Source organism: Centropristis striata, chromosome 23, assembly GCF_030273125.1.
Source record: "Centropristis striata isolate RG_2023a ecotype Rhode Island chromosome 23, C.striata_1.0, whole genome shotgun sequence".
NCBI classification, from domain to species: domain Eukaryota; kingdom Metazoa; phylum Chordata; class Actinopteri; order Perciformes; family Serranidae; genus Centropristis; species Centropristis striata.
This window is the reverse complement of record NC_081539.1, coordinates 13,496,912-13,510,511: the sequence shown is the minus strand read 5'-3', so window position 1 is coordinate 13,510,511 and position 13,600 is coordinate 13,496,912. Positions and strand designations below refer to the sequence as shown.

The 13,600-nt window shown below is 37.5% G+C and overlaps 1 protein-coding gene across 1 annotated transcript in view; it reads right to left on the bottom strand.

The window, feature by feature from the left end:
• Positions 1 to 458: 458 nt before the first annotated feature.
• The window catches only part of myom1b (myomesin 1b), a 39,699-nt gene continuing 26,557 nt past the window's right edge, over positions 459 to 13,600 (bottom strand). Inside the window, exons 19-37 of the mRNA XM_059327344.1 lie at positions 12,706 to 12,890; positions 12,503 to 12,617; positions 11,165 to 11,321; positions 10,978 to 11,084; positions 10,838 to 10,882; positions 10,604 to 10,740; positions 10,371 to 10,515; positions 7,636 to 7,695; positions 7,305 to 7,372; positions 7,094 to 7,207; positions 4,661 to 4,705; positions 4,314 to 4,401; positions 4,189 to 4,227; positions 3,994 to 4,099; positions 2,935 to 3,098; positions 2,727 to 2,763; positions 2,496 to 2,518; positions 1,539 to 1,594; positions 459 to 719 (exon numbers count right to left, since the gene is read on the bottom strand). Coding sequence (XP_059183327.1) covers positions 459 to 719; positions 1,539 to 1,594; positions 2,496 to 2,518; positions 2,727 to 2,763; positions 2,935 to 3,098; positions 3,994 to 4,099; positions 4,189 to 4,227; positions 4,314 to 4,401; positions 4,661 to 4,705; positions 7,094 to 7,207; positions 7,305 to 7,372; positions 7,636 to 7,695; positions 10,371 to 10,515; positions 10,604 to 10,740; positions 10,838 to 10,882; positions 10,978 to 11,084; positions 11,165 to 11,321; positions 12,503 to 12,617; positions 12,706 to 12,890 — 1,952 coding nt within the window. The remainder of the gene's footprint in view (positions 720 to 1,538; positions 1,595 to 2,495; positions 2,519 to 2,726; positions 2,764 to 2,934; positions 3,099 to 3,993; positions 4,100 to 4,188; positions 4,228 to 4,313; positions 4,402 to 4,660; positions 4,706 to 7,093; positions 7,208 to 7,304; positions 7,373 to 7,635; positions 7,696 to 10,370; positions 10,516 to 10,603; positions 10,741 to 10,837; positions 10,883 to 10,977; positions 11,085 to 11,164; positions 11,322 to 12,502; positions 12,618 to 12,705; positions 12,891 to 13,600) is intronic.

Here is a 13,600-nt window from a genome sequence, read left to right as displayed (position 1 = left end):
AACAGACATTCAACACTGACTTCATGATGTCTTTTCTTTGACTCTCTTGACTATTAACACAACACATCTTAAACTATCTTTGGCTTTCTTTTGTCAAGTAAAGTTTCATTTTCATTCTAAAGCAAACAGTAAATGTCGACATTTGCTTCTCTGCATGCCACAATTTTACACAAACAAAAACTAAAATTGCACCAGTAACATTTTTGAGTGGACGTAATGTTAGGTTTGTTGTTATTGGACCTAATGAGTACATGTTTTTTTTTTATGATTTTAAAGTCATAACTCCTTACTACACTCTGGATTTCTCTCTGAAATTCACATTGAGATTCAGCACCTCTAGAGTTAATTTTATATTCTACACAAAAACATCGAACACATCCCGAAGCCTGTTTCTTTCCTTCAACTGTTTTCAGTGTTTTTTTCATTTATACATATTTACGACAAGATTTGGACCGCTTTTATTTTTTCTTGCCGCCCGCCTCTTCAGGGATGAAGACACTTACGGTGAAGTCCCCGCTCTCTGTGCCGTACTTGTTCTTCACCAGGATGCTGTACTTGCCGGTGTCCGACGTGTTCACGCCGGTGATGGTGAAGCTGGCGAACTTGCCTGACGCAAACTTGAGGATGCAGTGGTCGTCGGACGTGATCTCCCTGTCGTTCTTCAGCCAGGTGACCTCCGGCACGGGGTCGCCTGAGATGTTGCAGGTGAGATTGAGGGCCTGGTGAGGGGAAAACATGCAGCACACACCCGGGATATGAGGAAGAAAACTGAGGTTGAGCGTCTTCTTTAAGGATAGTTTAAGTGTCCTGTACACTTTTTGGACCAGAGCTGGTTCCCGGCCGGTGCTTGTGCTGGTTTGCAGTTGGTTCAACTTACGAACCAGCTCTGAACCTGTTTGCTTTTCCACAGGCTCTAGCGCCTCGTCATAGCATCACTGCTAAAGTCGATATGTCTCCGCTGAAAACATTCTTATTAACACTGAACGTAAGAAGTTAATGTTGGACTTTTTTTGTAAGCTAACTCTAGCCCACTAACTTAGAACGCTAGCTCGCCCGTATCAATTACATTGCAGTTAAACAAATCAAACAATTGAATTCTCAGTCTCTCTCAACGGCACCGTGTTGGTCTTGGTCTTGCTAGCCAGCTAACGTTAGCACGCTATCGATCGCCCGCTAACGTTAGCACACTAGCACTATCCCGTATCAATCAATTTGCAGTTAAACACATCAAATAAATGAATGATACACATTTTAGTGGGTCCCTCTCAACTGCACTGAGTTGGTCTTGTTGGTCAGATAACCCCGCCACCAGTCCCTGACGTAACGGTTCACGGTTCAAGACCAGCAAAGAGTTGGTGCCGCTGTGGAACCATTTTTCCTGGTCTGGAGCCGGCTCTTTGGCGGTGGAAAACCAAAGAACTGTTTCTCAATTGGGCACCGGTCAGGAACCGGCCCGGAACCATCTCTGTTCGAAAAAGGGTAATTGTGATCACTAAAGCAGTGGCCACGTAATAACAGAATCAGATGAAACAGTTTACCTTGCCCTCCTGTATAGTGACCACATCAGGCAGGCCTCCTGCTACTCGAGCACGACCTGAAAAAGAAAAAAAGCAATGTTAAATAAAAACAAACTACCATGTTGGACATTATAGTTTATTGTAGAAAGATACTGTAAAAACAGATGATTGAACAGATCATCAGTTATGAACATTTCCATGAGAAAAAAATAACCAAACAAAGCTTAAAAATGTGATATTTCTGCTAAAATCACTTTTTAAAAATAATTTATGTCTCATTTTAAAAAATAAACCGTTTGGAATAACTAGATTCTGTTAAAAAAACATTTAATTCTTCATTCCTCAGCGACACTGTGAAGCCATGATTGATTCTGCTGAGATGAAAGGTCACGTGACAGATATTCACTGAAAATCTGTTTACACAGAGCTGAGAGGAGAGGACAGGAGAGGTTGTAAAAATGTAACTACTTCAATATGTATTACATGTGGAGACTCATTTTATTTTTCCAATATTTGTGACACTTGTGGGCACTTGGAAAAGTGTTTTTTCTTTAATTTTTAAAAATTATTTATCACATAAATTCAACTTGCTTTCCCCCCTTTTTTTAAAATGTCATTATAACTGTGTTATTCTGCACAAAATACATGATTGTGCTGATTCCACAGAGGTGTATATACAGTCTGGATCATTTGTTTCTTTAAATGTTCTCAGTGGAACAAAAAATATATATTTTACAGCAGTCTGTAAGTATTAGAAGTTTTCACACCAAATGTAAATTTCTGCGTTCCATTACTCGTGTGAGTTCGACCACTGGATCATACTGGGATCATTTGTGTTCATTCATGTGAAGGTGAGCAGGTGTAGATGCGAACAACGTTTCGAACCGTATGGATCATAAATACATGAAGGTCTACTTCATCCAGATTATAAAATCCAAAAACACAATGCCACTTTAGATATACAAGTAATACACTTACTTCTCTCAGCAATAGCAGCAGCTCTGATGAGTTAAAAAAAAAAAGAAAGAAGGAACAACAAATTAGACCAAAGGTGCTGACAGTCAGAAGTGAAAATAAAGCCTTAATCTGCATGCATACTTCTCCAACCATTTCCTCAAATCACTGCAGGCTTAAATTTACAAAATATTTTGATGCATGTTGTGATTGCAGCTACATAAGACTTTAATAATCGGGGAGTGAGTTACTTACTTGAGTCTCTGGAATTCTGCAAAAGCATCGTCAAATGCTGCAAAACAAAGCAAAAGGTTAAAGGAAAATTAAGTTATCCAAACAAACTTGTGTAGGATGCACTAACTGAACAAAGAAGAACAGATGTGTATTATAAAAAGAAGTATATTAGAGTTACGTCTAATCAATGTGGCTTAGAAAGAAGATTCAGAGACGCCGATGGTCTCACCTTGACCAGACAGCTCGACGGTCCTCCGCAGGCCGCCTTTTCCATCGTTGAACTCAATGGCGTATTTGCCCATGTCTTTCTCTGTGGGCTCTGTGATCTGCAGCCACAGCTGCTCTCCCACCACGCCGCTCTTTATACGGTCAGAGAAGGCGATGGCCGAATCCCTGACAGAGAGACGACACAGAAACATGAGGAGACTGCAGGAGGACAAGGGCCTGAATATTTTTTACTGTTGGAAAAATGGCACAAAATTACTGAAAAATAACCAATTTACTATCGGGTATAATTAGCGTTGCAAAGGGTTGGGAAATGTCCGGTAAAATTCCTGAAACTTTCCATGGGAAATTAAACTGGGGATCTTTGGGGGAAATGTCCCAAATAAGAAAGAAAACATATTTTAACAGATTTATTTGTAAGTAGAACTTTATTAAGTTTTAATTATTTTATTGAACAATCAGTTCTTTTACTGAACAACAAAAACATGAACGTTGAGTTAAATATTACTCATCTGCCCAACCCCCCCATTAAAAAATTAAGCAAAATTAATTCAAGTTTGTAAATTCCCTGTTTATTCCCATTTTTTCTCAAATTTCCACAAATTCCTGTTAATTCCCATAAATTCCTGTTAATTCCCAAAAATTCCTGTTAATTCCCATAAATTCCTGTTAATTCCCATAAATTCCATAAAGTCGCATAAATTCCAGTTAATTCCCATTAATCCCTGTTAACTCCCATTAATTCCCATACATTTCTGATAATTCCCATAAATTCCAGTCATTCCCATACATTCACGTTAATCCCCATGAATTCCAGTCATTCCCATAAATTCCAGTTATTCCCATAAATCCCCATGGAAAATTTCCAACTTTAAAATTTCCCAGAATTTTGCAACCCTACATGTAATAAGAAATTCACATGTTTTCGAGGGAGCATCACAATTAAATAAACTAGCTAAATTGGAGTAGTCGAATAGCTGTAAAAAAAAAAAAAAAAAGAAAAAGAAAAAAGTTTTAATATCAAATGAGCACATTGTTGCACAAACAGAGATGCAGATCGTACTTGTAGTGCCATGTCACTTGGAGTAAATCGTTGTAGTAGCTGACGAAGGTGTAGAGTCGGATGCCCTGATCTGTGCTTGTGATCTTCAGTGGAGTGGAGGAATTTGCTGCAATAACAATCAAATAGCATTCAAATGTTTATTCAAATTAAGGCTCCAAAATGTCTAAAGTATGCTTAAAATGTTTATCTTCTTACCGATGTAACTGAAAACTTCATTCATCAAGTCTTTGAAACCTTAAAGAGAAGAAGATTTAATCATCCTGAGTGATTTATTTGCTTCAGTCATGACTGGTTATCTCAGCATGTGACTCTCAGTTTACCTTGATCTGTCAAATTCAGAGTTGAAGTGTCTTTTCCTCTGTCGTCCTTCAGAACGACCTCATACACACCAGAGTCCTTCTTGGAAACCTGATGGAGGAAACATGAACGTTAAGCTCAGTCGTAGAAACAACACTGAACAAGGAAAATGATTTGCATTCATCTGAAAGGGCAAGCTTTTCTCTTCTGCTAAGGATGCTGCAGAAAACACATATATGACACAAAGGCAAAAAAGCCAACAAACAAACAAACAGACATGGATAAATAAATATATAAAGCATTCTCAGGCAGAACGGCAAAACCAGAAGTGGCCGTTGGCCCATGATGATAACAGATAACTGTTCCCAACTTTTAGTCTTCTCCAGATTAGGTCCCCGTCTGCAGGAGAGCCGCGCTGAAATAGGACACATGTGACATCATGTTTACATGTTAGACTATGTAGAAGGACGTCATGTCACTGAGGACACTCGGACAGACGTTCAAAGACGATACAGTGGGATGAGGATGAGACGCAGAATGGAGACGAGACTTTCATGAGAAGAAGACAGAAGAGTGAGAGAAAGAAAGTGAGATCAATGGGATTGTTAGGACTTAAATTATGATTATATTATATCTTAACCCTCCTGTTATGATGCAGGTCAAATTGACCCATTTCAAAGTTTAAAAATCTAAAAAAGTTAAAAGTATTTTTTCGGGATGAAACTTCTTCTGCTTGGCTTAATAAGTGTAATCAACATATAAAATGAATATGGTTCATTTCACATATTTGCATGTTTATATTACAGAGATACTGAGGTGATTCGTGTTACTTTATCAACAACACTCCATAAAATAAAAAAATGTAAAATAAAATTTTCAAAAACTCAATGTCATGTAAAACCATTGTATTTTATATTTAGGTATTTCCAGTGTACATTAAAAAAATTAAAAACAAGTGTATTATCCTCATTGAACCATGATCTGTGAAAGGTAAAGAACACCATTGCACTAAATATGGAATGGGATGGTTAGTAATGGAGTTATTAATGAAATATAAACAATGTTTATTAGGATTTTTTGGTTTCTGACACTTTTGGATAATTAAACATGCCCTGGGTCAGATTGACCCACTAACATTATTGTTGTTCCTGGAAACGAACATAACAGGAGGGTTAAAGACAATTATTGCTGGTTATTTCTAACATAATATTTTAGTCTAATTAGTTGAAAAAAACCCAATGATTTTGGGATGAGAGAGAGGAGGAACACAGCAGTGTTGGAGCGGTGCTGACTAGGATTAACGTACCGTTTTGAAGGATAGCCACACACTCGAGCCACAAAGCAAAATATATTTTTAAATAATTTATCAATGTTTTGACATAACAGTTTTCTTCAGGGTATTAGAGGACAAAATAGCTCAACAGATATTAATGGAGACATATTATGCTTATTTTCAGGTTCATACTTATTGTACGTATTCTGGGTTTTTACTAGAACAAGTTAACATGCTTTAACAACCAAAAAAGACAGTATTTCTCTCAAACTATCTGTCTGAACAAACCCATAATCACCTTCTCTGAAGGGTGTGAAACCCTCCGTTTTTGTGCATTTAGGGTTTTAAAATACAGACGTATCAAGACATGTAATGTTAGCCGATATATCTGGGATTAGCATGTATTAATTTAAAGGAAGAAAACACCAAAAACAACTCTTGCGTCAACTGGATTTCTTAACAGGACACATTCAGATTTAGAAATAAACATGTTAGGGATGTGGTAGGAAAAAATAGACAAAAAATAAATAAATGCAAAATAAAAAATAAACATTAACATATAAATTCTATTACAGCAAATACAAAGAAGTTGAAAAGGTGAGGGATGGAGATAGATCTGAACTACAGAGGATAAACTCTATTCATAAGTCAAAGAAAGGGATTTAAATCAAAATTAACATTTAGGCACAAGAGTATTTAGGAAATAAATAAAAAAAATCCTGTCTTCTAAACAAAAACAACCAAAATCAACCTGCACAATGCCTATGTACCGCAGGTCAGAAATTGCAAAGAAAAGGTCAAGAGATACTCTATAATGTTTGGGGAGACATAGCATGTATTTATTTAAAGGAAGAAAACACCAAAACAGATCTTGCTTCAACTGGATTTCTAAACAGGACACCTTAAGGGATACATATAATATCTCAAAAATAGATTTAGAATAAACATGTTAGAAGTGTAGTAGGAAAAAACTGAAAAAAACTAATGTAGCAAAAAAAAAAAAAAAAAAAAAAAAAAACATATTAATATATTATAGAAAAAACAAAGAAGTAGCAAATGTGAGGGATGAAGATAGATCTGAACTACAGAGGATAAGCTCTATAGAAAGTCACAGGATTTAAATCAAAATTGACATTAAGGGACAATGGTATTTAAGAAATAAATCCTGTCTTCTAAACAAAAACAAGCAAAATCAACCACCACACTTACTGCAGGTCAGAAATGTGTGATTGTTATGTCAAAATGTAGGTAAATTATTATTATTATTGCATTGTGGCTACAAGTTCGTGGCTACCTTCTTTCACAACAACTCCTTTTCTTATATTTAAAAAAAAAATCCCACTTACTCAAAGATCTGATTCTTGTGGAACACTGAGGTGAAAGATTTCCATTAAAAAAGTAAACGATCCAATTTCCAGCTTTAACATTCATATATGCAAATTAATTCAGTGACAGTTATGCACTACATAAATATACACATATAAACATATATCCACACTTCACACAAGTTTCCTTTCTCATATTTTTTACCTGAGCAATTTCTAGTTTCAGCACTCCCTCGGTGAAGCCCAGATTCTCGTCTGCTTTGATCTGGTGTCCGTCTTTGAACCACAGCGCCGAGGTTTCCTTCTTCATGTTGCCAACCTGATTGCACCAAGACAGACGGATGTAAAACCATGAATGAAAACACTCACTTTTTAAAAAGAGAGCAGCATTAAAAGGCTTTAAAGTTCAGTCTCACCTTGCATTTCAGTATCACGCAGCACTCTGGAGTCACCTCGTAACCCAAATACTCGATAAAGTGAGGACCTAGGACACAAAATAGTTAGCTGATTATTTGACTATTTGATCGACAGGAAATTTATCTGCAACTACTTTTGAAATTAGTAAATAATTTGAGTCCATTTCAAGCTATAATACCAAACATTTGCTGCTTCCAACTTCTCATTTGTTGTTGTTTTGTGATATGTTATAGGCAACAAAACTAATGGTTTATTCAAGACAATCATCAGCAGATCAACTGATAACGTTAATATGAATTCATGAGTATTTAGGTCCACAGTGTCCTGTACCTTGCTTTCTGACCCATTCTTTCATCTGGAACTCTGATTCCTTCTGCAGCTCCTTGAACACTGAAAATTAAAAAGATTTTACATGTTTAAATGTTATGAACGAACATGTATGGCTGAAAATAACATTCAATATGTTTGTTTGGTTGCTGTTGATTTAGTTTCGAATCAGTATTGCCAGATGTCCCCATTTGGGGACAAAAAATGACAAATATAAAAAGAAAACTCAAGAAAAGAAAAATACAAGCACACAATTGAAAGATTATATAAAATAAATTTAGAAATAAATCATCTAAAGGGTAGAACAAGTGAAACTATTAAACTGTGCTCGAAAAATTAATTTCGACAAACAAAAAAAAGACAAAAATAAACTATTAAAATAAACTTTAAATCAGGTAGTTGTATTATGTTAACAAATAAGACTTGTCTGTTCAGATGTGTCTATATATAAAAATGTTAAAATGTATATGTACGTATATATATATATATATATATATATATATATATAGAAAAATAATCTGTCTTACAGTGTCCTGTCTTGTTTTATCAATGTAACTAAATAAACTCAACAACTGGTTATAATAAAGAAAAATGTATACTACACGGTGGCCCATAAAGTTGGAATAAAATATATATTTTTATACCTCTTTCCATGAAATGATTGTTATAGTGTGATTTATTCTTGACAGATAAAGTGTATATCATATCAAAACTTTATTAATCAATCTCTTCCAAACATATCACAATGAAAATGAAACCACAATTAACAGAGGATTGTTTCTGAAAAATGATTCAGACTTTATGGGCGACTGTGTAAAATTCAGGCCTTTTAAATAATGTTACATTAAATGTTAAACGTTTCACTCCACTGAAAAGAAGCTTATATTTTGTAGTTAAATGTAAATATCCATTCACTCCAGAGGTTTTAGCCTCTGACATTGTATCTATACTAAACAAAACTGTCAGTGAAGTTTGGCCCATTGAAGCCTGGAAAGCGGATACGTCGTTTTGTAGTATTTGTATAATAGTGGGGCGGATTAGCTGAACAATCGTTCATTTTGTGATAAAAGCATCAAATTTGGTACACTCATTGCTGAATACATGTTTAATGAATCTGGATATTGGGCCATCGCAAAAAAAAATTCTGATGGCTGTGGCGGCCATTTTTAAAAATGGCCGCCGGTGGTTACTGGCGTGGAATGCTTTGCCTACCCTACAGCTGCTGTTTCATGTTTTCAGCACCACAAATATAATTTAGAGACATGTTAAAGTGACAAAAGCTTTATTACAGTCTAATAGAAAAGAACATTAACTTTGTATAACATTTTATTAGGTCTTGATATTCCCATTCACAGGCTACGGCCTCCTCTTTGGCTTGTATTCTTCTGTTAGTGGAGCGGCTAAGTGATATAATCTTTCAGTTTATGATACAAGCGTGAAAATTGGCATGAACACTCTCCATGGGTCACTTGACAAGAAAATTGTCTGAGACATTTAAAATTTTAAGATGGCGGCCATTTTTCAAGATGGCCGACACCCAAGTGGAGCGGTTAAGTGATATAATGGTTTATTTGTGTGATACAAGCATACAAATTGGCATGAGCAGTCTCTGTTGGTCACTTGACAATAACCCACCCACAGTTACTTGAAATTCCAAGATGGCGGCCATTTTTCAAGATGGCCGACACTTTAGTGGAGCAATTGAATGATATAATGGTTTATTTGGTGACACAAGCATAAAAATTGGCATGAGCAGTCTCCATGGGTCACTTAACAAAAAAATTGTCCGAGACATTTGAAATTGTAAGATGGCGGCCATTTTTCAAGATGGCCGACACCTAAGTGGCGCAATTCAATTATATAATGGTTTATTTGGTGATACAAGCATAAAAATTGTCACTTGACAATAAGCAACGCACAGTTACTTGAAATTCCAAGATAGCGGCCATTTTTCAAGATGGCCGATACAAGCATAAAAATGTCACTTGACAATAAGCAACGCACAGTTACTTGAAAACTCCATCTTGAAAAATGGCCGCCATCTTGGAATTTGGGATGGCCTAATATACAGATTGGTTTGAAACAAATCCACCAACACATCCACCAAATTGTGTGCTTCTATCACAAAATAAACAATTCTTGTGATTTATTGAGCTAATCCGCCCCACAGGGGATGCACATTTTTGGGGGGTGCTACCCACACGTTTAGCCCCGTTGCTCATTCCATGAATGCACGATCCTTACAAGCTGTACCTCGTTGTAAAGGTAACTAATCAGGCTTTCCAAAAATATACAATTCATCACCAGTTGGTATTATTAAAAGGGCAGTTTTTATTCATCATTGATTTATTCGTATAACAAATGCCTGCCACGGCCACTAGGGGGCGCTTTTGAGGTGGCCCAATATCCAGATTTGTTTGAAACATATTCACCAACACATCTACCAAATTTCATGCTTTTATCACAAAGTGAACGATTGTTGTAAAATATTGAGCTAATCCGCCCCACTATAAGCTCTCAAATACTTTTTGAATTTCATTTCTATCTGCTACAGAGGCTGAAAAATCTATTATTTAGTAGAAGTGTTGACACTTGTTGAATTTCCAGAAAAACTTCAGGTTTTAGGGGCTTATTTTAAAATCGCCCAGAGGTTTTACAGGCGTTTTAGGCCTCAATGGGTTAATATAGTTTGTGAATAAGATCATCTTCTGTATTTGTTGTTATGTAACTGAGCGTACCGTCTCCGATCAGCACCAAGCTGGACTGGTTGGTAGCTTTCCCGTCCTGCAGCTGGAAGGTGAAGGTGCCCTCATCGGCCCGAGTCAGAGACTCCATGATCATCTCGATCACACCGGTGTTCTTATCGAAGTTCATCTTGTATTTCTGCAAAACAAAAAGCCAACTCACCCACAGAGACAAAACACAAACATATAACTCCCAGATATATTACAAATGCAAACTGCTTCCTGACCTCCCCGTGAGAGAGAGAGTTATCGTTGAAGACGTAATCGACTTTGCCGTTAGCTGAAATCTTTTCCGCCTGCAGCCAGAAGCGAACTCTTCCCTTCTCCAGCAGCTCCACAGCCAACTCTGACTTCAGGGGAATAACTGGTTCAAGGAAAGAGTGAGAGCCAGCTCAGAGAAACAGTCCAATCCATGACATACTTTTAAAAAATTAGCTGTGATTACGTGTTGATAAACTCACTGGGGAATTTGTGGTCATGGCTGACCTCCAGCAGCCTCTTCAACTCTGACAAAGATACGAGAAAAAGAGCCATAAATAGAGGAGAAAACTAGAATTATTTTATTTTATTAACTTCTTGAAACAAGTGAGTTTGTAACCACCTGCTTCATCCAGAGTGTAGCTGGATGAAGCGCCATCAGTGTGGGTGACGAGACACGAGTAAATGCCAATGTCCTCCTCTCCGGGAGAGTTGAAAACAGCTTTGGATCTACAGGGGAAACATGGTAATAATAAGTAATATTACTGAGGGATGGCCAGCGATCAAAAAGTCTCAAAAAGTCCTCTCACTTGTTTCCCTTGCCCTCTACTGTCAGCCGGGATGAGTCTGTGATGTCCTCGTAGTTCTTGGACCACACAAATTTGGAGTCGGGGGTCATGTCACCGCATTCGAAGTTCAGGGAGATGATGCCGTCATCATCGACATCCACCACGATCTCCTTAGTGCCTGAAACCCAAAGAGTTACAGCTTGAAATAACAAGCTTGTCACCGCCAGTTTGGCCTCTTTTACATATAAAGTAATTTGTCGTGTTTCTACTGAGTACTTTTTGGAAAGCGGCTGAGTGTTTTGGCTAAGCCCACTAGTTACTTCCCCTCGGCCTCTGTTTCGGCCACTTTCGTGATTATTCAGCGACAATTTGGACTGTGACGTCAGTGAACGCTGACAACAGACCAACATGGCAAGTCCTAACAGTCAACGGTCTTTCTTTTTCCTTTGTCCATCATCCTCTCTTCTTTGGTTTCTTATTCTCGATTATCTCGTCTCAGTCTGCTCTGCTTATTTCCTTTAAAAATGGCGCTGTTATGTTGTGGTTGTGTCGAATTCTACTCACGTCATATGACAGGTACTTTCTGAACCGCTACCTGAGCCGCTAACCGGTGAAGTTGGACGGATCTTGGGCAGATCCTCTCGCCCAAGCCACACCCATAGGCTCACTAGAGGAAAAAGTACCTAATGGAAACGCGCCTATTGGGCAGCTGCTCTTAAGATTCTGGAGGCCTGCTATGGTTTTCATACTGTCCCAGGCTGATCCCAGGTTGTTTGTTGCCATCTTGGTCTCCAGTTTATTTTTATAGTCTCGTTTTGCTTTGAGAATTTCTACTTTTAGATCCTTTTTTGCCATTTGCAGTTCAGCGATGTTACCCTGCTTAAAGCATGACTTTTTTTTTCTGTAAGCTATCCTTAACATTTTTAGTTATCCATAAATAAATAAATAAATTCAAAAGCAATTTTTATTTTTTTTTTAAAATTCACTTTAAATCATTTATGGCTTTTTACAAAAAAATACTGCAAGATATTTTGCGGAAGAACTTCTAACCCAAAGTCCAAATGGTGTTGTTTTTGCAAAAATGCATTAAAAAGTAGTGCCCAAATGTGGGAACAAAAATCACATTTTAGCCACTTTTTCATAGTTCACCTTATGGCCTATTTTACTTGTCTCTGAGCTTTTGTTTTGTCACTTGTTGGGAAAATGGCATGAAATGTCATCAGTTTTTGGAAGTTTTTCTAAGTTTAATTTTTATTTTGTGATTGTTTCATGTTCAATTCAAAAAAAACTTTTCTAGGGGCCCCTTTAGAAATGTCTTATATCCCTTAATCTTTGGGTCCAGCTCTGTCTTTGTCCTACCTGGTTTGGTGACAGCTGGGACCGGCTCTGTCTCATCTGAGGTTTTTCCGACACCGGCTTTATTCTGAGCACGCACACGGAACACATACGACTCTCCTTCCTTCAGATTCTCAATCTGCAAAATGACATAAAATGATCAGATTACACTGAAGCTTCTGTCACACATGTAAATGAAGAGAACTACTCAGCAGGACGATGGTGACCTTGAAGTACGTCTTCTCCGTAGCCTTAGTGTTGACTCCTCTCCACGCCTCCAACGGTGCGTCCGCTTCCTTGATGTCGATGTAGAAGCCGTTGACCGGATCGCGGCCCTGGTACACAGGTGCTTTCCAAAGCATCACCAGAGAGTCGCTCCGCACTTCTCTTATCTGCAGGTCATGAGGAGGTCCTGTGGGCCAGAACAGACAGTAAGAAATACACACAAGTGAAGAAAAACTAGGCTCTATTGACAGTAATTTTATGGGAATTGTTGGTCTACTGCTGCCTCAACCAGCTACTTTGTTAGTGTTATTGTATGACTTTAGTGAATCCGAACTAATTCTTCAAAACACCAAAGTCACCCAATAACACAAACAAGCTAAACACACTTTTTTTTCAGCACTTTTTTTTGTGGGATTGTACGAGGTACTTATCCATAGTCAGTATATCACCTACAGCAGAGGAGTTTAATTGTATGGTATCCTTTGAGGAAGGGGTGATGCTCTCGTCAAAGCCACCAGACTCCATTGACACAAACAGCAATTTTACCTAGTAGGACATGGAAGTTGCTGGTCTATCATTGCCTCAATCTGATAGTTTATTTGTGTTATTGCATGACTTAAATTAAACCGGACTAATTCTTCAAAACACCAAAGTCACCCAATAACACAAACACACTAAACAATTGAGGTAGCAGTAGACCAGCAACTACCAAGGTAATACTATTGTTTTTGTCAATTGAGTCTGGTGGCTTTGAAAAGAGCATAGATGACAGCTCCACATATTTTTAGGAAGGTGAGGAAATGAAGATATTTTTGTAGCAACAGGTTGTTCTTTAATGTTCTAAAAGGAGTATGCTGTTCATTAAATCGTCCCCTCATTCAGTTTAATAGGAGGTTT